At 41.3% G+C, this 23,241-nt stretch overlaps 1 protein-coding gene across 3 annotated transcripts in view; it reads left to right on the top strand.

The window, feature by feature from the left end:
* Positions 1-23,241, top strand: part of LOC122886729 (SPRY domain-containing SOCS box protein 4-like) — a 73,419-nt gene that overhangs the window by 15,416 nt on the left and 34,762 nt on the right. The window contains exons 1-2 of one of the 3 annotated variants that reach the window (XM_044219256.1): positions 13,045-13,285; positions 20,940-21,910. In XM_044219256.1, the coding sequence (XP_044075191.1) occupies positions 21,178-21,910 (733 nt within the window). In that variant the 5' untranslated portion in view covers positions 13,045-13,285; positions 20,940-21,177. Of the gene's footprint in view, positions 1-13,044; positions 13,286-20,747; positions 20,810-20,939; positions 21,911-23,241 lie in introns of those variants that run through there. The other 2 variants (XM_044219257.1, XM_044219255.1) reach the window with 2 other exon arrangements.

Raw genomic sequence — 23,241 nt, 5'->3', positions numbered from 1 at the left:
AATTTCAAAATGAGTATACTGGAGCTCTTAGAGAACACTCAGAACAGAAGCACTATCCAGTCAGCACTTTGTGATTTACTACTGAAATTATTCTGTGTGAAACCCTAACCCCTTTTATACAGCCTGTTCAAGGCGGGAATGCTCGCCGTTCTGTATAAAACGTACAAACACGGAATGGGGGGGCATTGTTGTACAGCCAGCAGCGGAGGTAGTAACGCAGCTGAGCCGACATGAAGACAGACTCACATATAGAGGTACAGACATATGTGAGCCAGCTGTTTGTCATTTTTCTTCCCACAGCCCCAGGTGTTTGTATTTAAATGACAGATGCCGACAATTTGTGGCAGCATGTTATGTTGCTGCGTGATAAGAAAAGCATCAGTTTGCTTCAGGGCTTCGCCTCCAAGCTGGTTTATCTGCATCTGTAACAGATCTGACCGATCGCCTTGAATTAGTCAAAGAAATAGGAGGTGGCTGTGAAACTGGAGAGTTTGTCCGTCCAATTTACAATGTGTGTGTGTGTTTGTGTGTGTGTGTGTGTGCGCGCATGTGTGTGTATGTGAGAGAGAGAGAGAGAAAGAGAGACAGAAATAGCAGCAGAGACAGCAGATTAATTTTGCTCTATGATTTTTATAATTGATTCATCGTTTGTGCCAATTTTCAAGCAGAAATGCCAAATATTTGTTGGTTCCAACTTCTCAAATTTGAAGATTTGCTGCTTCCATCTGTTTAATAGTGTAGTAAAGTGAATATCTTTGTATTTGGGATTGTTGGTCGGACAAAGAAAGCTATTTGAAGATAACACCCTGGGTTCTGGGAAATTTTCACAATTTTCTGACGTAAACAAAACAATTAATCAGTGAGTCATGAAAATAATCAACAGATTATTCGCTAATGAAAATAATTGTTGCTTGCAGTCTAGTGTGGATTGTTCGGTGGGCAAGTTTGTGTGTGTGTGTGTGTGACTGTGGTTGAGGATGTCTTTGACACACGTAGTTCTGGCACCTCCTCCTTAAAACTTGAAGGAGAGAGGCCAAGTCCAGATGAACTCCTACATGCTTTGAGTCTCTTGTGTTGTTGACATCAGAGATCCTCAATTCTTCTTTTTTTTTTTTTTTTTTTTTTTTTTTCAATGATCAAAAAGCTAGCTAGTTAGCTAGATCCATGAACTGTCATGATCAGACAGACATAAATATTCTGTTCTTGATGTGAGGAAATTGTCAAGTACCTTTTTTTTTTTTTTTTTTTTTGAGGAAAAGCTTGTGGTCGTCAGATAATCAAAAATTCCTGGTGTAACATGAGAGTGGCCCTAGGGAAATATTTGGTCCATTCAGGGGGGAAGGAGGAGAGGGAAAATGACGCATCGAGATGGAGCGATGAGGAAAGCAGAGGAGATATGGAAACGATGGAGCAGATGATAAGAAGCTCATTATTCTGTTGCTATATTTGGCTCTCCTCTTATTCTCATGCTTACAGTGGAGACATCCTTTGTGTAGCCCTACATCCTACTGAAATTTGTCGCCTGCATGCCTGTCTGTCTCTGCATGTGTGTGTGTGTGTGTACCTCCTCACCACTTCTGTAGTTGTCATAGCAACATTAGATCGTCTGACATAGGGTGTTTTCAGTGGGGTTGATGTATAATGAGCCGTGGTCTTTTGTTTTCAGAAGGAGATGTTCATCAGTTTGACCTTTCCCCTCACCGGAGCAGATAAGCAGTTTGAATGTATGAGGCTACTCAGTTCTCTTGTTTGTAGCGGCTCTCATCTCATGGCGGCAAAGTCTGGTTTCATTTGAATTGCCAGCACAAAACTGAAACGCATCACTTGGCACTTGTAGTGTTTGAATGTTTACTGACACGCTCATCCACCACTGCTAGTCTTGACTTTCTCTTTGCCTGTGAGAGAGAGAGAGAGAGAGAGAAGAGAGTCAGTTACATGCACACAATAATCCGATTAAGGGTCCGCAGATTTGATGTGTAAAGAACTATTACATTTATATTCACATTTACACACAATGGAGTAGGGCTTCAACTAATTATTATTTTCATCATTGATTAATCTATTGAATATTTTTTTTATCAATCAGCCTAAGTCTACAAAATAAGAAAATAGTGAATCGCGCCCATAACAAGTTCTCAGAGCCGAAGAAGATGTCAGCAAACAACTTGTTTTTGTCCTTACAACAGTCCAAAACCCAAAGATAATGAATTAATAATGATATAATACAAAGAAAGGCAGCAAATCCTCACATTTGAAAAGTTTTAACTGGCAAATATTTATATATTCCGTAATAGATGACTGAAAAAGTTTGACATTTTGGGAAATATTCACTTTTTAAGAAGAGAAGATCGATACCGCTCTTGTATATGTTCGTTAAATATGAAGCTACAGCCAGCTGCTGGTTAGCTTAGACAGAGCAAGGTTAGCTGTTTACCATTGTTTCCAGTGTTTGTGCTAAACTAAACTAAGTCTGTTTGCATTTCTAATGAACAGATTTGAGAGTGGTGTCAATCTTCTCATCTAACTTTGCTAGAAAGCCAATAAGCGAAATTCCCAAAATGTCGAACTATTACCAGAATTGCAAAGTAGGAGGTGTTATTTTGGGCAACCAGGGTTCCAAAAGTAAAAGTCTTTACTTTAATTTTCTACATAAACAATGTTAGAGCTTGAATGGACATGGAATTCTCTCAGTTGAATCATAAGTACAAAAGAGAAGTGATTGCTTTAGAAGATGTCTGGTTCTTTGATTAAAAAGGCAATGGTACAAGTCTGCACACAAAAATTAAAGGACAGGAGTACTACGACTCCCAAGGCGCATTTCTGTAAGAAACACTAACTTCAGCAGTTAAAATTGGTTCACTTTTAGAGTCTGGGTCCATGTTAGATACATTCAGTGACTATAGTGTTTTGTTCCAAATTTCAACAATGAGAAGTTTTTAGTTTACTACTGCGCTGATTCTCACCTCTGACGGGCTTCTCCTCCATAGTAATAGCGACTGAGACTTATAAGTATCTTTGAGCCATCTACCGTACCAAACTGACGGGAAAAACATGATTTCTCAGAAATGAAGATTCAATTATCTAAACTCATGGCTAAAATATAACCTATACTATTGTTGAATTATCCAGGAGACTCCTGTGTGTCTATGGTGAGGAACATTGAGTATCAAAATAAAACTTTTAAATGGGAACTTAACCACTTTGCAACTAAATTGTTGTTACCAGTGCAATATCAGAATGTTGGTTTAAATGTTGAATACATACAAGCAGAACTCTCTGAATGGTAGAGTTAAGGAGAGTGTTGGAGAGGTCAAGACAGAGCTGGACAGACAAACAGACAGAGAGTGACACCTGCAGAGGGTTGCTAATCCCAAATCAAAGTAGATTACTGTAGCAGCCTGGTGCTCCCTCCCAGGCTGTCTGGAGGAAATGGAGCTGCCATAAACTGCTAAGTTGCTGTGGGCTGAGAAACTGCCGGCTGTGCTGCTGTGTTGACCAGAAAGCTGCTCGATATCACTCAGCTCTACTCTGAACTCCTCGACTCTTCATCAACCCATCTGTCATCTCCTACGTGTCACATACACTGCTCTGCTGAGTCCTGCTGTTGTACAAGGTCTGCCTGTGTGGTTACTGTCACTCCGGTCTATACTGTGTGTCTGTGTGTGTGTCTGTGTCTGAGTGTGTACACACAAATGTAGTTGCAAAGAGCTTTTGAGTTTTTGAACAAGTTGTGTTTATGTAAGGTAATAAACATAAACAATAATAATGAGTACTCCTGTCCTTTTCCAAATACACACCATCATATCTCACTGTCATTTTGTCATGCCCATGGACTAACTTTCATTTTGTCAATTTTCTTTCCTGTCTCTCCTTTTTACTTTTACATTATATCTCTACACATACACGCAGTGGACATACTGTGCTGGCTGCTAATCACAGTTTATCACAAAGTGCAACAATACCACTTGTGTCTCTTTTTATATGTTCATTTCCATTACAACGGTACAGTACAACACACAGGTGTGGTGCAGAATAGGCTTTTTTAACAAAAATGAAAATATAGGCTACTTCGAACAACTCTTGTTAAGCTCAATTTGACTGCAGAAGAGATGATCTGAATATAGTAAAACTAAAGACTAAATTGAAAACCTCTGATTAAATATAGATTAAAAATGTGTGGTTACACTTAATTGCTTCTTATAAATGTTTTGAATCTTAAAGGAACCCTGTGGAGTTTTTGACCACTAGTAGCGCTATGGAGCAATCTTTTAATGAGTGAGGGAATCTTGTGTGTGCGCACACAGACGCATATGCCACTGATAGACAGTTGATTGACGATGATGCACCAAGAGACAAAGCAACACGCCATGAAAGGCAGGGAAGAGGAAGACTGCTAGCTAGCAAACATGCAAACAATAGAGGTTTCAAAATATTTAAAAAAATCTAGCTTTGCAAATATTAGGCCTCAAGGATACACACAGTATGTTTTGGTGAGAAACAATGAATGTAAACAGTAACTTTGTTTACAAGAAAATTCCACAGGGCACCTTTTTAATCCTCGTAAAAGAATGAATAGTTATTTATTTAATAAAAAATTTTCATTCTAACTTTTGGATTTTGTTTTTAAAAAATCTTATCATTTTTTAAATTTCAAACCTCAAACAGCTTTCATAGTTTGTCATTTGTTAAATGTCTGAATTAGATATGTTGTTGTGATCTTCAATCAAAATTTTCTGATGTACTGCATGGCCATGAATGATTTCACATGATGAGAGATGTTGCAGGTGTTCCGGCCTTGAATTATAGGTCCAAATGATGTTTTGTTATGACATTTTTACACCCCTGTTTGTGCCGAGTTACACTTAAATGCGTAGAAATGTTGACTTGATGAGTGAGAACGATGAAAAAACACACATCATACTTGGGGGCAAAAAAGACCTCTCTGTAGACGTTGGCAGCATTGTTGTCATGCAGTATGACAACACAACAGAGTGCATGTCACCAGGTGTGACAAGGCTAATATCACATTTTATAAATGGGTCTCTTTGCACAGCATGACGTGGTAAATGGAAAATATGAAATTCTGGGTTGATGGGAACTTTAAATGCTGCTGTAGCAGACATATTTTTTAAACCTACGATGACACAGTTTCTAAATGCACAACACCACAACGATGAAGGAAACGGCAGGATAAGGATAAGAATGTGAGTTGTGTAAGTACAGAGTCTATATGTGTCTACATTTGTTTGTAAATTTGCTGAGTGCAGTCCTGATCACTCCTTATCTGTGTGTCTGGTTTATTGATGACAGGCAACCCTGTAGTCTACGTATTTGACTGTCCTTTCACCTTTGGCCCTGGCCTGGACAGACACATACAGGATAAAAACATGTCCATGTAGACTGAACACTGGCTAAGGTGCACTGTGAACAGGATTTCTGCAGGATTTCACGCAATAGCTGGGCACTTTCTGTGGCAGTAGATTGATGAATGAATGAATAAACAAATTTTGATCTGTTACACTCATATTAACTCAGGTTTTGCTGTACAGAAATATTTTTCCATAATGGTGTCGTCACATTTTATTCATATCTTTCATGACAATATTTAACAGTTTGACAAGAGATAAAAGTAAATCTATACACTTAAGCCTGCTTACTTTTCCCTTTGCCTGTCTATCCAGCAGGTGTGTGTGTGTGTGTGGGTAGATGTGGGTAATGTATCTGTGTCTCCACCGATTACTCCTGTCTACTCTATTTTTCTATCTGATCGTCTGTCTGCCTGACTGTGACCTGGTTTTTTGTTTTGAAGTCATGACTCAGATTTTGAAACAGTGGTTGATTCAGTAGAAAAATGGCTCTGGCAAATATTCTACACAAGATTTCACAATAGCCATATCCATGTGCAGTTGTTACAGGAAATGTGTGGGCTTGAAGCACACACGTAACGTATGAGGTGCAGACACGAAGACTACCACATGTGTCTGCACTCGACTGGTGTGAGGAGACGATGCTGGACGTGTGTCAGTGTGGTTTGTAAGATCCCATTTCCTGTAGCATCTTCAGAGTTGTCGGACCTTGAAGTGAAATGAAAGAAACTGATTTCACACAGTACGACATGTTCATACGTACGTATATCATGTTGGCAATAAAAAGTAGTCTAGAATGCCATGAGCCGTAAAAAACAAGTAAAAAGTCTGTGGACTTTATGCTGTGGACACATGTGTGTTTTTTCAATCTCTGTGGTAAGATGCTGTATATTACAATATGGCAGTAATGTTCTTATTGAGTATGTGATCCATTTATTTCGCTGAACAGCACAAACTTTCTCATTAACTGGGGAGTCTTAAAGCTAGTGTGTTTTAGCACAGCAGTAACCCCAAACCCAAATGCCAGTGTTAGTGTGTGTCTGTAGCTGTAATGTAATGAGCGCTTCAGAGTGACTATCTTAAAGCTGTTGAGATTCTCTGCACATATTGTCCAGACCCCTTTAATTGAAGGATTTAGCCTTCATAAGACATTTAATTGACAAATGATACAGCGATGTAATGAGAGTCTGCTATCAGAGGTTGAATTTGTGTGCTTTTCTCACTCTCTGTGGGTGGGAGACAGCCACCTATCACAAGCCGATCTGTCTGTGTGTGTCTCTGTGTGTGTGTGTGTGTGTGTGTGTGTGTGTGTGTGTGTGTGTGTGTGTGCGCACATGTGCATGTTAATGATTTAGGGTCTCTGTGGGACACTGAGAGGAGGACTTGGCACGTGGCAACGAAGGGTCAGCAGTGACAGACGCAAACCAGCAGATGTTGGAGAAAAGGGAGGAGGAGGGGTGGAGAAGGAAGGGAGGGCAGAGAAAGGGAGGAGAAGAGAGAAGAGAGAGGGGAAACATGAGGAAGACGATTGTCAGGAGTGGCAAGGGAGGTGCTGGCTTGATGGATGGATGAGCAGAGAAAGAGATGTGGAGCACAGAGAGAGGGAGGAGAGGGAGAGGTGGACAGAGGGGAGGAAGGTGAGAAAGAGGCCATCGGCAGCTATAAAAGAGCGAAGGAGAGACATACGTTCAACTGAATTTGAAACATCAGTACACAGACTAAGCCAGTGTTGAAAAGAGATATTTTTAAAAATGCTTACTAAAGTAGATAATTTTGACATTGCTGATCTGTTGTAAACAGGAAACACTGACATATGATTGTCATGTGATCGCAGGCCTCTTCTTGTCATGTGAATTATTTTTGAGAACTTTGACTTGCTGACACGCTCCGTTCTCCAGACTTTAAAATAAACAGCCCTTCAAAAATTGTGAAATACAGTTTGGTGGAAATTTGGTATAAGTGCTGGCTTAAGTAGGTTACAAAAGCTGAATAAGAGTGTGAGCTGCAAACTTGAATAAAACAGTCTGACAATGCTAGTGCTGACGGAAAACTTGGCACATTGAAAGATTTTCAGATGTGCCTGCATTAGAGAAGACATGGTCTTTATAAAGAGAGAGCTGTATATTGTACAGAGAGCAAAGGACAGACGCAGTGACAGTGTAATTGAAGAGCCTGAAAGAGAGAGAAAACTGCATGTGTGCTGTACAAAGTGAGACTGTGACTCACTTAGAGAGCTTTCCTATAATGAAACAAGACATGGAAAGGTTTTGTTTTAATGGAGAGAGAGAGAGAGACGGAAATGAAAGCAGCAGATCGCTGTCTGTCCCTCCTGCTGCCTCCATTTACCATCATTGATTGTGCAGCCAGGCTGAATTAATGCCTACCTGCTGTCCTGCTGTACTCAGATGTCCAGCATCTGTATCAGTGTTTGTGTAAGAGGGAAAGGAGTGGAGTGCCTGTGTGTTTCAGTGAGCCTTTCTTTAGTGTTCACACAGTATAACAGCTGAATGTTGGCGTTCTCATCTTCTTATGAATGTCCTCACAGGCAGAGGACAACCCTCTGATATGAGAACATTTCACCAGGCATTGCTCCTTTCAGGGGCTCTTATAGGGTGAGGACTGGGGTTTGGTGTAAAGATTAGAATTAAGATTAGATTTGGGTTTTACAAGAACTAAATTAAGATTAGTTCAAGGATAAAATGGGTTTAGGGTTAGGATTGAAAGTAGGATTAGGTATTTGGTTCACATACATTTTATGAAAATAACGAAATGTCTACGTACTACCTTGTAATGATATCATAGAGTAGTTTTTTTAAACATACGCAGTTGATGAAAGCTGGGAGATTTCCTGATCTAAATGGAAAAGTTATGCTTTTTATGTTATGCATCAGCAGGATGCAGCAGTTTGTTTGTAAAAATTGTAGTTGGTAGTAAGTTTAAATGGGTACAGTCACCAAAGATAAACAAAAAAGTTAGTGCTACATCAACAGCAGATTCAAAAAAGGAGACACAGGTAAGTGTGCTAAAAAGGAAAGTGGCAAAGCCAAAACTAGAGGGAACACCAGCGTTGTTTTTGTTTTTTTTGTTTGTTGTTTTTTTTTGTTACACAGGAAACTTTACTGGAAACCTTCCCTGGGTGCAAAAACACATTAAAGCAATTACAATTTAAGGTGAAGGATTTTGCAGATTATTACTGTATGGTTGACGATGTTAGATTACAGTTGAGATTTAGGCGTAAAGGAATAGTTTTTTGGTAACACTCATTTGCTTTTTTACTGAGAGTTAGAAGCGAAGATTAATACCACTCTCATATCTGTATGCTAAATATGAAGGTGAGGGTTAGCTTATCTTAGCATAAAGACTGTAAACAGGGGGAGACAGCTAGCCTGGCTCTGTCCGAAGGTAACAAAATCCACCTACCAGTACCTTAAAGCTCACTAATTAGCATGTTTTGTTTCTTGTGTTTAATCCATACAAAACCCAAGTGTAAAAAGAACACATTGTGGTTTTACAAGGGGTTATTTGAGGGACTATGTCTTGGCCCGGTGCAGCGACCTTCTGGAGTCTCTGATCTGCCTGGCAACCTCACGGTGACGACAAGACCCCAAGAAATTACTGCACCCTGCCAGGAAATAGTTTAGCACATAACCCCTGTTAAAACACAAATGGTTTTGATCTTCTCATCTAACTCTTGGCAAGAAAGTAAATAAGCATATTTCCCAAAATGTCCAACTGTTCCTTTTAATTTTGAAGTAAAAGCATTTTTAGGTCAGGGTAGATAATTAGGGTCCTCAGAAGTATTGGGATATAAATGTTTGAGTGTATTTGGGTCCACGTGTGAAAACAACAGCTGATCATACTGCGTCCAAATTGCCCATGCTCCTGTCACTCTTTCTCTTAGCTATCTGTACACAGTAATTCTACCAACGACTGTTTCTTTTTTCTACTCTCCTTTCCTTTCTCTCCCTCTAACTGTCCTCACCCTTCACCATGAGGCTGCATGTTTCAGAACCCTGTTCCTCCCATTTCCTTTCTTTTTACTCCTTTTCTCCCCTTTCATCCGTCCGTACCTCCATCTATCGACCCTGCCGTGTGGACAGTTGGATGGCTGTGTGTTTGGCACGTGTGTTAGCACGAGGCAGCGCACACACACACATGCACGCACCCACAAATGCATATGCACACACACTTCCAGTTTCTATTGTCAGTAAGCTGCTCAGCTGTGAGGCCTCTAGCCCTTATTTTGTGTGTGTGGGGTGAGGACAGGGGTCCCCATTGTCCTGCAGATTAACTCTCTCTCTCTCTCTCTCTCTCTCTCTCTCTCTCTCTCTCTCTCTCTCTCTCTCTCTCTCACACACACACACACACACACACACACACACACACACACACACACATATATATATACTCTCCCCAGACCCCATGGGGTCCCTTAAGTGTGAATGTGCCTTGAGGCAGAAAATCAGTAGGCAATTTACGGCAGGGTCCAGCAGAGAAGATGGGGGATGTACCGCAGGCTCAGTCCTCTGTTAGAAGCTTTAATGTCAAACTGTATCTTTGGTTTCTTATTCAGGATGATAGAAGTGAGTCTGAATCCCTTTATTAGACAGTAACTTAAAAATGGAGTGTACTGACATCACACTCACATAGTGATATACAAAATGATGCAGAAAACGTAAAAATCAGTAAACTAGACATATTTTCAGCATGTTTACTTTATCGAGGAACATGTGCGCTCAACAGATTTTACATACAATATGTTATTGCTGTGATACTGGACCACACATCAATTTTGGTGACCACTGGTTCGAAGCAAAGCCTCCCAAAACTAAAACCCAGAAAAGCCTCTAAGCCAGCAGAATTAAGGGGCTGAATTTGTGTGTTTGTATTTTACATGCAAATTAACCTATAAATTAGCAGCAGTAAAATAATGAGCTCAGCCCTCATATACTCTGAAATTCAACCTGTCTATGGGCACACTGTCTTTAAAGCTGATCCTTCACTATCAGTGCAGCATCGCTAGGTCGTGTCTCCTGGTGATATTACAAATTCCGACCTCTACAATCCTCTCTTCTAGGACTGGGAGGGAATAACACTTAATGCGTTTGTGGAAGAATTGATGGATTTCTGCATAAAACAGGATTACGAAATAGAAGTGATAGGATTACAGCAATTAAACTAGTGTGTACATAACCACAATTTTAAACTTGTTTCATGTGTACACAACTGCTTAAAAAAATAAATGCGACATCACTTTTTAAGTAAATCCTTATTTTTACAGAGAAAATCATCAGCAAAATATTTACCCAAACCATAAAACCTGAACTTGGCCTCACAGCAGCATGACTTTCATGGAAATGGAGCCTCAGATTCTTTGCCAGATTTCTAACCGCACTTCAAAGCCCCCTCCTCCCTACCTGTGTGTATTATGTTAAGCCTACAGTGACTGCTTACATTCAAAACCATTGACCTACATTGGCTGGTGTCTAGAATAATGGCAAGTCAGTTAGGAGGTTGAGGTTTGTGTGTGTGTGCACATGTATGAAGTGTGTGTGTGTGTGTGTGGGGGTAATGTGTCTAACCCATACGTCTGCTTCAGGTGATCCATAGCCGCCAGCGTGTGTTTGTACAGATCTGCACATTTCCTCTTCTCCAACTCTGTCTGAAAGAGGCCAATTGACTGGCTTTGACGTGTACACACTTTGCGTGTGTTTTCCTATGTGTGTGCTTGTGAACATTTGTGTTGAATATCAAAAATCAACTTTGTAAGTCCAAAACATATACTACATACTTTTTTATATACATATACTTGTTTAACATCTTAAAGAGTTCCAAAGTCTAGGACAGTACCACAGACAAAGAAATTCAATTTAAAGCAAAAGTTCAACTTATCAGGAAAAACGTTTATTCGCTTTCTAGCAGGCTGGCTCTGTCAAATGACAAAATCCACCTACCAGCACCTTTAAAGCTCACTGCTATATATCTTATTTGTTTAATCCGTACAAAACCGAAGTGTAAAAACAACAACTCGACATTTAGTTATTGCTCTGAGTAGTTTCCAGGCAACCCACAGAGACTCCAAGAATATACTGGTCCTGACGATGAAATAGTCCAGCTCATAACCCCCCATAAAATGGCAAATAGTTTTTTTCAGTTTGTTTTTTGTACAGATTAAACCTAGCCAGCAGCCGGTTAGCGAAGCTAAACTAATCTGGCTGTAGCTTCATATGTAACGGCCAGAAATGAGAGTGGTGTCAATCTGTAACTCTCATGTAATTCTCCACCCAAAAGCAAATATGCATATTTCCTAAAATGTCGAACTATTCCTTTGTGTGTGATGTGCATTTGTGTACGTGTGTGTGTGTGTTTGTGTGTGTTGGATGGGCAACAGTGTCTAATTAAATGTATCCTCTTTGTAAATGTCTGAGAACAAAAGTCAGACAGGCTGGGCCTCAGTCCTGCATGACTGCGAACACTGTAGTATGCCTCACCACTGTACAAAGTATGTGTGCACATGCTTGTACACAGACACGAGTACTCCTGCACGAGAGTGTTAATGTTTACACATGTTTTTTTTTTTTTTTGGAACGTGCTATTCCGAACTCTGTCTTCACTTCCCCGACTTTGTGAATGACTGATGTAGCTACGGGAAAAGGCCCCAACAACTAAAGGCTGATAAATTAATGTAGTCATCACATCACCTCAGAGCCAAGTTATGCAGTAATGTGCAGATGTGGGCAGATATACAATGTGACGACAGGAAAGAGGAGAAAGCAATAGAGTAGAACAAAGCGGAGCGGATCAACACCCAGACTCAACTGGATGTAATGTGTTAACTGCAGAAATTTAAAGTAGAAAAAAGGAACACTCTTCAACAATAATCTAACATTCTTCTTAATGAGTAGGGTTTTTTTTGATAGTTTCTACATTTTACTGCAAATACTTTTTTTTTAAATAGATTGTTATTCTTCAGTGATATTTGTATTTTTGTTTTTCAACTTTAACCTTACATATACTTGTGGTAAACATGACATGAATGGCATTTTTTTACCTTGATGCCTAAAATGTGCACATGCTCCACTCGTCCAGTGTATGTGGCACGTGTAGGTGTGTGTTTATGTGAACATGTGTTGGTGTGTGCCTCCAACAGAGGGGGAGGTGGGGGTTGGTTTGGTTGGTTGGCTCGGTGTGAGCTCTTTGTAAGAAGGGGGGAGTCGGGAAGGGGAGGGAGGGAGGTGAACCGGGTGTTTCTCTCAGCTGCCTGCTGGTCTGGTTGCTGTTGGTAACTTTGCTTGATGAGATCGGAGGGGATCAGCTTTCAGCCCTTCATCTCTCTCTCTCTCTCTCTCTCTCTCTCTCTCTCTCTCTCTCTCTCTCTCTCTCTCTCTCTCTCTCTCTCTCTCTCTCTCCGCTCTCTCTCTCTCTCTCTCTCTCCGCTCTCCCTCACTCTCTTGGAAAGACTGAAGTGGAACTGAAACTGGAGTGTGATTCAAAGTCTATTCGGAGCTGTAGTTGTCAGCGGAGAACGTTGTGACGGCGCTGCCTTGGAAACACTCTTTAGAGTTGGAGCGCAAGTGTGTTGGGGGAAGGTGAAGAGGAGATGTGAGAAAGAAGTGATACCCTTGGGACAGATAAGCTCCAGGGAAGGGAAAGAGGGAGGGAACAAGGGAGGGAGGAGGAGGGAGAGGTGGGCAGCTCTCTGAGGAAAGAGGGAGTCTCTCTCTTTCTCTCTCAGTCAGGCTTGCCGGCTGCTGGTCTCTTCTTCCTCCTGTCTGCTCGAGTTCTCTCTCTGCCGCCGGCTGGCTGGAGGAGTTTAGCTGTGTTTTGGCTGCTGTCTGGATTTGAACATGGACTCCGGCTGAACTGCTACACGCAGCGAGACACGAGATACAATGCATGCCTGAGGGTTAAAAGTAGCTGTAAGTATGATCAAATGTATGTTTACATTAGACAATATCAGCCCACACACTGCTGCTGCTGTTAACCTTTTGACAATATACTCAACATTTTCTTCTCCTGTGGATGCTACTGTGCACTCAGCCTCTCCTCTCTCCCTCCCTCTCTCCCCGTTCTTGCTTATATTCTGTCGCCTTTAATTCTCTAAATGGTCTCGAGGCCCCAGCTGGTCAGCTGGGATACCCCTGTGTGTGTGTGTGTGTGTGTGTGTGTGTGTGTGTGTGTGTGTGTGTGTGTGCTTTTGTTGGGGAGAGATAGAGAGTTGAGAGTTCTGGGATAAGCTACCCTTGGATTTCCCTCGCTCACATACAATAATAGGATAGATCCTGCTTTCTATTTTTAAACACACTGTTTGTCTATATGTTACAAACACCCCTAATCTGACAGCTTGCTCCGCTCTGCCTGCAGTAGCCTTTTTCACAATGTTGTGTTTAGTCTATGGATTGGGGTGGGAGGGTGTATTTGTGTGGTCCATCCTGGGATAGAGAGATAGCAGCTCTCCTTTCTGACTTTATCCTTTTGTTTTGTCAGCTGCTGACCTCTGTTTCTCTCTCTCTCTCTCCATCTCTTCCATTGTTTGTGCTCTCTTTATTTCTGTCAAATCCATACAGCCTTCCACCACCGCAGCCTCTGCCTGCTTTTTATAGTTAGTCCCTCGATTTAAATAATTGCTCTTCGTTTTGCTGTCTTCCTCTGGTTGCAATTTGAGAACAGTGGGGAGGTTTCTTGGTATCACACTATTTGTGTGTGTATGTGCTTGCGTGGATGTACTTTTCCCTGTCAAATGTCCTGGCACTGCACCCTGTGTTCCACTTTGCATAGAGCAATTTTGGAGGACACAGTGGTGAGAGAGACAAGTGCCCCAATCATTAAGTGTGTGTGTGTGTGTGTGTGTGTAACAGAGCTAAGGCTGCAATTATTTCCATTATCTGTCGATTATCGTTGGACCAATTGATGAATTGCTTAGTCTATAAAATGTCAGAAAATAGTGAAAAATGCTCTTCTCAAGTTACCAGAGCCCCAAGTGACACCTTCAAATTGCTTGTTTTGTTCGACCACCTGTCCCAAACCTAAATGTATTCAATTTACAATATAAAACATAAAACAGAGAAAAGCAGCAAATCTTCACATTTGAGAGCTGGAAGCAGCAAATGTTTGGTAGCAGCGTGGTCGCAGTCTTGTTGCTTAATAAATAACTTTTAAATAATTATTCGTTTATTAGAATTGTTGTTGATTCATTTTCTGCCAGTTGACTAATTAATAAAGTGACTTATCTTTTCAGAACTCTTAGCTCCTCAATCTCCCTCTCTTAAGTGTTTAAAACCATCAAGTGAAACTGATGAAAATGAATGGCCCAAATGCTGTTTTAAATGTAATTCCATCATTACAGCGTTAAAAAAAATTTTTTTTTCACGGCTTGTACTTGACTCATGTGGGTGTGACACATTTCATCACACTCTTATGCAAGTAGTTTGGATGTTAAATGTGTGAGGCAGCAGCAATGCGTCATATTCAGGAATACCTTGATTCAGTTTCATTACTGCTGGGGTTGTGAATCGGCCACCTGAATCTACTGCTACCCCAGAGAGCTTTATGAATGGCACCGCCAAGGCCTTCTGTGTGTATGTGTGTGTATCCATATGTGTGAGAGAGAGAGATGAATAGTTTTTGCGTAGGTGTCCGTAAAGGAGTGTTCAATCACTGTAGCACTAATGGTCTTCCCTTTGGGCACTGTGGATTTTAAGGTGTCACAGCAGGCATGAGAGAAATATAGGAACTCTGGAGCAGACAGTGTGTGTGTGTGTGTGTGTGTGTGTGTGTGTTCATACATCTTCTCTATTTCAGTCTGTCTAAATACACCGCATTTCATTTTTTAGGCAACTATTTAGTTTCAATTCCTACATCACCAATGATGCAAGTGAGCATCAAGTGAGTGAGGGAGTTTTTGGAGGGAATTTTTCATTTCGAGAGAAGAGTAGATTAATGTGAGCAGATGTGGGAGAGGGAACGTGATTTATTAGGGAGACAATGACTGGAGTTACTTCGAAAAGAGTTCAGACTATGATGGAAGAAAGAAAGGGAGATTCTCTGCTTTTCTGACTGGAGTGGGAATACATAAAAGGCAACCATCAACTCACGTATAAAGGTAATTTCTTCCACAATACAAGCACAGTCAATTTCATCTTTGTGTGAGGGGGTTTGTGCCTGTCTGTGAGCATGTGTGCTCGTATGCAGCTATGTGTGAATTTGCTTGTGTTCGGTGTTTTGCAGACCGTGCTTTTCCTGCATGCTGAGCTCGCATTGATTGCCGCATGGTAGACGCTGGGGCATTTGGTGGCAGGCCTGAGATAATTTGTATCAACTGATAGGGTGTCAGCTCTGCTGTAGTCTCCATGGATTAACTGGTACAATACAGGCAGAGGGACAGAGAGACAGATGGATTGGGGAATAGGGAAGAAAGTAGAGAAAAATGGAGTAGAAGGGGGAGGATAGAAAGTTGGTGAAAATAGAGGAGACAGAGTGTGAGGAAACAGGAAAGATAAAAACCTACAAAGAGAGACTAATAAAAGGGTAGTGATATCTTCTTCTACTGCCTAATAAGTCCTGAGATGTCTATATGAGCACACCACTTCTTCTCATCAGCTGTAAAGATAAGTTTAAATTCCCTGCCTGGAGTCTCTCTGTATTTTGACATCCTGTTAGAAGCCAGACGGTACAGTTTATGTCTAGCTCTGGCATCTTCAGCTACCCAGGGATTCCCTTAGTAGGAATGAATGTCAGCAATGTAGAGAGGATGGTAGTTTGTTTAATCTAGTGGGTACAGCTGTTGCTATGAAGAGATACAATATAAATGTGTGTGTCTGTTTTTTCCCCTGTGTGTTTGTGTTTGCATGTGAGCTCTGTTTTTATACACTGTGGTGCCCAAATGTCCCCCCTGGAGTGGAAAGTGGAAGAAGTGACCACTTTGTGATTCATTTTTCAGAGGTCATAGGAATAAGGCAAAGTCGCTGTAATTTAGCACGACAGTTAAGGTTCAAATAGAGTGGTTTAAAATCAGTTATGTAACAGTGGTAAAAAGTGATATGGTCTAAGTTTAGGCCATGAATAAAAGTCTTTTGAGTTAAAAGGCAAAACAAGGATGAGCAGAACTACAATACATCTGTTATAATGATACATGAAATTAGTTTGGCTTTTGCCTGTTCTCAAACTTCAAAATGTTTCCTTGGTATTAGAGCTCTGCTGCTCTCCGTGATGAATTTCAAGCTTGACCAACATATCAGCGAGTGAGCAATTTTTCAAATGATCACACCCCCTAATTCTGCACTTAAATCAGAATTCACCACCACTAGAATAATTCGAATTCACCGACCCTTGAAAGGTGAGTCAGAAAGTTCACTTTGCACACTGCTGCTGACATATTTTATTGCAGACTCATAGCCGTTCTCTCCAAAAAAGACAAGACACCTCAATATTTCAGGAGGAAGCTGCTTAATTCCTCATGTGATAACCGAAACAGAAACAGAGACATGAAATGTTTTAATTGCAGTTCATTAAATGTTTCATTGCATGGACTGTCTTTCCTAATGAATGTCCCCGGTGTCTCAGTGGTCTTGGAGGGAAAGTCACATTTATTAACTTTGGCTGAAATGGAGTTCAGCTTTGTTGCAGGTCATAACCTTTTTGCTCAAAGGAGAATGCTAATTTGCTATTCTGGTCGAGAGATAAATGAAAAGATAAGTACCATCTTCAAATGGTGCCAGGCTAGCTGTTCCCCCTGTTTCCAGTCTTTGTGCTAAGCTAAGGTAACGGGCTGCTGGCTGGAGCCTTGTATGGACCAGATAATTATTAGAGTGGTATTGATCTTCTCATCTAACTCTCAGCAAGAGAGTGAATAAGCGTATTTCCCAAAACTATTCCTTTTAAGATGCCCATTGTTTCCATGTACGATATTAGTGGTGCAAGACAACAGCTGTGTCAGCTGCTGTCACAGTGTCTGCAGATGGCTGGGATGATAACTTGTGGACCAGCTGATCTAAGATGAACAACACGCACGCACACACACACGAGCACACTCTCAGGCCAGACGTGAGTTCAGAGATGCATGAACACAGAAACAAGAAGGCTGATTAGTCCTGATCTTGTGTGGCCTTGTGGATCACTGGTTGTCAGACACAGCAATGACACACGTACAGTAAATACTACTGTATTCAACATTATTTGGAAAACTTGGTTTCTGTTAGTCATAACTTCATATTTAAACACAGTGCTTTGGATGCTCTGGAGAGCTTGACATGATTTTCTGTGGAAAAGCCCACAGACATTTCTGGTCTGTTCTCCGAGGGTGGTGCAGTGTGAGTGAGAGGTTCCTCAGCAGTTTCCTATCGGTGTGTGTGTGTGTGTGTGTGTGTGTGTGTGTGACTTCAATCCTGTCTGCCCAGTCAGAGCTTGTTGGACAGTTTTAAATGAAAACACAGTCTGAGGCAGACACACACACACACACGCGTGCGCATGCACCACCCTCGCATGCCTTTTAGTGACTGGAGCTTGTTAGTAGTACAGCAAGAGAAGCCAGATGAAGCCAGCCCACACTCTAGGTGCTGTCTGTCCGTCCTCTCCCTTCTTATCTCATCCTTTGCTTTTATTTAATTGGATTCTGTTTTTTGCTTCTGTTGTGAAACACTTTGTAACTATGTTTTGAAAGGTGCTATACAAATAAAATGTATTATTGTTATTATTATTATTATTATTATCCACTTTTTTGACAAGGCTTTCAGAATACTTTTGATGTAACTTGTCAGTTCCTTTTTGTCTCAAATTCACAAACCTTATTGCTGCACTCAATTCAAATTTCTTTTTATTTTGCCAAGTTTACCCATTTTCTCTTTTTGCTCCCAGTCTCTCTCTTTATCCTCCTGCTAATTTCTGCCCTAACATCCATCCCCTGTAGAACCCATTTGTGTTATGTGATATTTACAAAGCAATAACCAAGCTCAAAATCATAGTAGAGCTGAAACACTTAGTTGATTAATTGATTGACAGAACATTAATCGGCAACTATTTTAATAATCGAATAATTGTTGAGAAACGTCTAGTTTCAGCTTCTAAAAGTTGAAGAATTACTTTTCTTTTGGGTGATAAGCTTAATATCTTTGGATTTTCGACTGTTGGTAGACAAATGAAGTGGTTCAAAGACATCAACTTTGGCTTTGGGAAATTTGGGGATTTTTTTTTGCTATTTTTTGACATTCAGTCCAAATGATTAATCAGTTAATCAAAAAAAACCCCAGCAGATTTATAGATAATGAAAATAATCTTTAGTTGCTACCCCATATCATAGCATCACCTGCATTTATGCATTTGTGTGCGAGTGTGTCTTTGCATACCTGTGGCACCATGTGATCTTCTGTCCCCTTCATACCTTTCTAACCCACCTGAAAGTACAGATGAAGAGTGGGGGGGGGGGAACAAGTGCGATCAGTCCTAAATGACTTGGCTGTAGAAGAAGAGAGAAAGAGAGAGATGGAGGGAAAGTAAACAACAGATGGCTGAAGCATGTCGCCGCTATTCACAGCAACAGACGCTGTGCCAGCCCACCACCAGCCTCTTGAGAGGTTACTACGCAACGGTGACCGTGACGACATGGGGTCAGAGGTCAAGTGCCTGCTTGATGACAGCCTATAATGCCAGATTGTCATCCACATGCTGTGCCAGACTGGGCCAGCTGACACACACACACACACACCGAGAGTGTGTACAGTGTTAAATTGTGTTTTCTTTGGCTGAAGTTTGGCTGTGATGACTCTGGAATCTTCCATGCAGTGTCCACCCCTAACCCACCTGCCAGCCGTGATGACACACACTGAGGCAGCTGTGTGTGTGTGTGTGTGTGTGTGTGTGTGTGTGTGTGTGTCTGAGCACTGAACCCCCTCATGCTGAGGAGTGAACTGAGTGGCTGCCAGCTGCCATGACCTCATCCACAGTGAGAGAAACAGAAAGAGAGAGACAGAGAATGGGAAAATGGTTTGGTGGGAATATTTATGCTTGTGTCATCAGTCTTTGGTTAAAAATAAAAATATTTAGAGAAATACAAAAAGTGGCCTTTAAGAAATAGAAGTGTATTTTCAGCTCAATATTATTGGCTTTCCAGTTCATGTTGCTTCATGTATAGCTTGAGATAATAAACGGAACAGATACACCAACAAAGCATTAACTAGGATTTCACATAATAACACTGTATTGTCAACAGTAGAACAAAGTTTATCTTCTGTATCTATCTTTTATACTTTCACTTTTTTGAATCTATCTGTACACAGTGGAGTGTTGACACGTAAATAAGCTGTGCATCACTCCTATCGAGGTGTGAGACACTCTTACCAGAAGAAGCGTCAGTTCCATATGCACAAAAATGAAATTGGTGCTTAGCGGCTTGTGGCGGGTGAGGTAAGAACAAGCAGCAGATAGATAAGACACATAGAGAGCTGTGTCATCCACTTCCCTGTCTGCCCGAGGTGTGACTGACTCGTTTCCTGTGAACAGGAAGCACCAGCTCTCATTCCTGGAAGAGATCCCTACGTCAGTCTTACCACACAGAGCTATCTCTGTCTGTGTGTGTATGTGTGAGAGATCATCTTTGTAGTGGCTTTATATGCTAAAATATGGTGTTCAAGACTTGATTGTTAACTAAAATAACAATAAATATTAGACTAGATGAACAAATTCAATAAAACTATATTTTTTCTACTTAAAACAACTTCCCCACTGAAAAAAAATCTAGGTAAAATGTATGTCTGTCATTTTCTTTAAGCATGTGTAAACTAGAGATAAGGGATAAAAAGAAACAATAGGAAACAGTTTATGATATGTTGTTTTTTCACAGTGTCACCTATAACCTAAATAAACCTAAACTCGAAGTGAAGTCAGCTGAAACTGAATAATAACTAAACTAAAACTGTCCCCCACACACAGGAAGCTAACACATTACGCACAAAATGACAAAAAATGGAAATTACATTCTAAAAATGAAACCACAATATCGACTGTGGTTATTGCTCACTAGGATTTGGGTGTTATATAGTGTCTGAGGGTAAGCATAAGTCATGCTGACTTTTTCAACTTTGTTTCTCTAAGGAATGGAGATAAATTATTACCTGGTGTTTTTGTTTTCCTCCTGTTGTGTTGATATTTTTGCAGACTCAGGCAATACTCATTAAAATTACATTACCTAAATGAGAGTGTGCCGGCTTCAAATCTGGGCAATGTTGCACAACGGGGGAGTGTTTGCAGGGTTGCACGCATGTATTGGTATTGGTGTATGACTGTTGGGAGGATGCAGGATGAGTAAGAGGAAACGTGTGTGTGTGTGTGTGTGTGTGTATTTGTGCCATTGTGCGTATATGCTTGTTCATCCTGTTCATTGTTTATTCCTATCAAAACAAAGCCACACAGAATCTGTGAAACAAGGAGTTCTGCCAACACTTGCCATCAGTGTAATTATCTTTCAATCATCTCTCTTTGTATCACTTTTTCTAGCTCATTCTTTAGACTGTAGTCTGCTGAAGTTAGAGGGGTTAATACCTCTTTTTGTAATCTGTTTTTCTCTTGTCTTTCTCTCAACAGGTGTGGCAGCAGCTTTGTCTTTCTGAAGACATTTGTGGCATGAAACCAGATTGCCTACATCTTTCATTCATCACCTCCTCCTTCATCTCCCTCCACCACTCTCCAGTTAGGAACTCTCACCTCAGCTCCACCGCATTGATGAGGTAACGTCAAGCTATACACAGCGCAGCACCCACCTGCACAAACACCACCCTCCCCCCTTCCTCCCCGTCCTTCTGTCAACCCTTCCATCGCAGCCATGGGACAGAAGATCTCTGGTGGCATTAAATCGGTAGATGGCCGCGGGGAAAGCGGTGGCTCCCCGTCCTACCGGCCCTCGGCTCACCGCCGGCAGCACCCAGAACTGAGGGATCCAGATTTCTCCAAACCTCCCAGGTTAGATCTCCTACTCGACATGCCATGTGCTGGACTGGAGACCCAGCACCGTCACGCGTGGAACGCTGACGACCGCTCGCTCAACATCTTCATCAAAGACGATGATAAACTGACTTTTCACCGCCACCCGGTCGCTCAGAGTACCGACTGTATCCGGGGGCGTGTCGGATACACAAGGGGTCTCCATGTGTGGAAGATCCACTGGCCTTCCCGGCAGCGTGGCACCCATGCCGTGGTTGGGGTGGCAACCTCAGAAGCTCCTTTACATTCTGTCGGGTACACGGCGTTGGTGGGGTCGGACTGTGAATCCTGGGGCTGGGATCTGGGACGCAACAGGCTCTACCATGACAGTAAGAACAGGGCCCACAGCTCGCTGCCCTCTTACCCTTGTTTCCTGGAGCCGGAGGAGTCGTTCACCCTGCCGGACTCTCTGCTAGTGATTCTGGACATGGACGAAGGGACGCTGAGCTTCATGGTGGATGGACAGTATCTAGGAGTCGCATTTAGAGGACTGAAAGGCAAGAAGCTGTATCCCATCGTCAGCGCTGTGTGGGGACATTGTGAGATATCCATGAAGTACATCAACGGCTTGGATCGTAAGTATCATATACTACAGCAACAACACAATATGAGCATGGTTGAGTACTGAAGGAGAGTACTCAATGCGGATATTTCATGATATTTGTGTATACAACAGTCTTCAAATTCATGGTGAGGAAAAGCCAAGATTTTCTTCTTTTAACCAAAAAAAAGTACGTATCTGCTGAATGATCTTCCAACAAGTCAGAGCCATAGTTAAATGGCTGTTAATACAAGAATAGGAAACCAACGGTGGTAACCCAATCAGATTGTGACATGCCACTCACCAAATGTCGTTAGCTTGTGGTAAGATTTTCAATTTGTTATGTAAGTCCGGAAACTCAGAGATTGCACATTTGACACACATTTTTTGACAGCAAACAGGGTGGAAGTTAGTTTGGCAACAGTAGCAAGACAGCAAATCCACATGTTCTGCAATATTCAAGGACAGCACCAGTTGAGGTGGTAGTTTAATTGGTCATCATGTGTCATCATCTTATCTTGTGTGCTAATTTTTCATGCCGTTGCTTTATTTCAAGCTGAACAGCAAAGATGTGAAAAGTTACGTCATTTTGAATTTGTGTTCTTTGTGTAGTTCAGTATTAAAATGCTGACATAGGAATTTGTTTTCTGACAAACATTTAAGTATTGATGATGGACGTTTGCAGACATGTTGTTAACCCTTTTTACATTAAATACATCATAATACTTTTTAGAGCTACAGGAACTGACCTCCTGGAAAGTTCATTTTCTCTTGTCCCTGTTGGAACCTGAGGAAGCACTAACAAATAATTTCCTCATATGTGGTCTTACAAATGGTACCTTCAGGTATCAACACCATATTGCCATTATTTTGGCTGTTTCAGTGATAGTTTTTGAGTCACTATCATGGCTAGAAGGGTTTGTTCTGCACTAAATAGTTTCTGATTGTAGCAACACCACATCTTGCTGTAGAAATACATCAAGAGGTTGTTATGTCTGTGTGAAACTGCTGTGGTTTTCAGTGGTATGAGAGGGAGATGAGTTCAGAAAGAGCAGTTTGGATGTTATTCTGCCTGCTTTGGGTTTAGGTTTTTGAATATGGTATGTTTTGTACTCCGGAGACGCTTGACTCCCACTATCTGTCTATGTGTGTGTTATAAGAGAAGAGACAGGCTTTTCCTCCCATCACAGTCTAAACAGTGACTCTTTGAACAGCTTGTTAGAAGAGCTCTTAGACACACATCATGGACACCTACACACATGGACACATACCTTCCAGGAAGGGAAAGTGTGTTATGAAAACATGCTTATGATCAGACTCTGGCTGTCTCCCTCCCCCTCTGTTTGCAGAACCCCATGGGTCTTA

Source organism: Siniperca chuatsi, linkage group LG13 (genome assembly GCF_020085105.1).
Source record: "Siniperca chuatsi isolate FFG_IHB_CAS linkage group LG13, ASM2008510v1, whole genome shotgun sequence".
Lineage (NCBI taxonomy): Eukaryota > Metazoa > Chordata > Actinopteri > Centrarchiformes > Sinipercidae > Siniperca > Siniperca chuatsi.
Note: the sequence above shows the minus strand (reverse complement) of the source record. Positions and strands in the feature narration are given on the sequence as shown.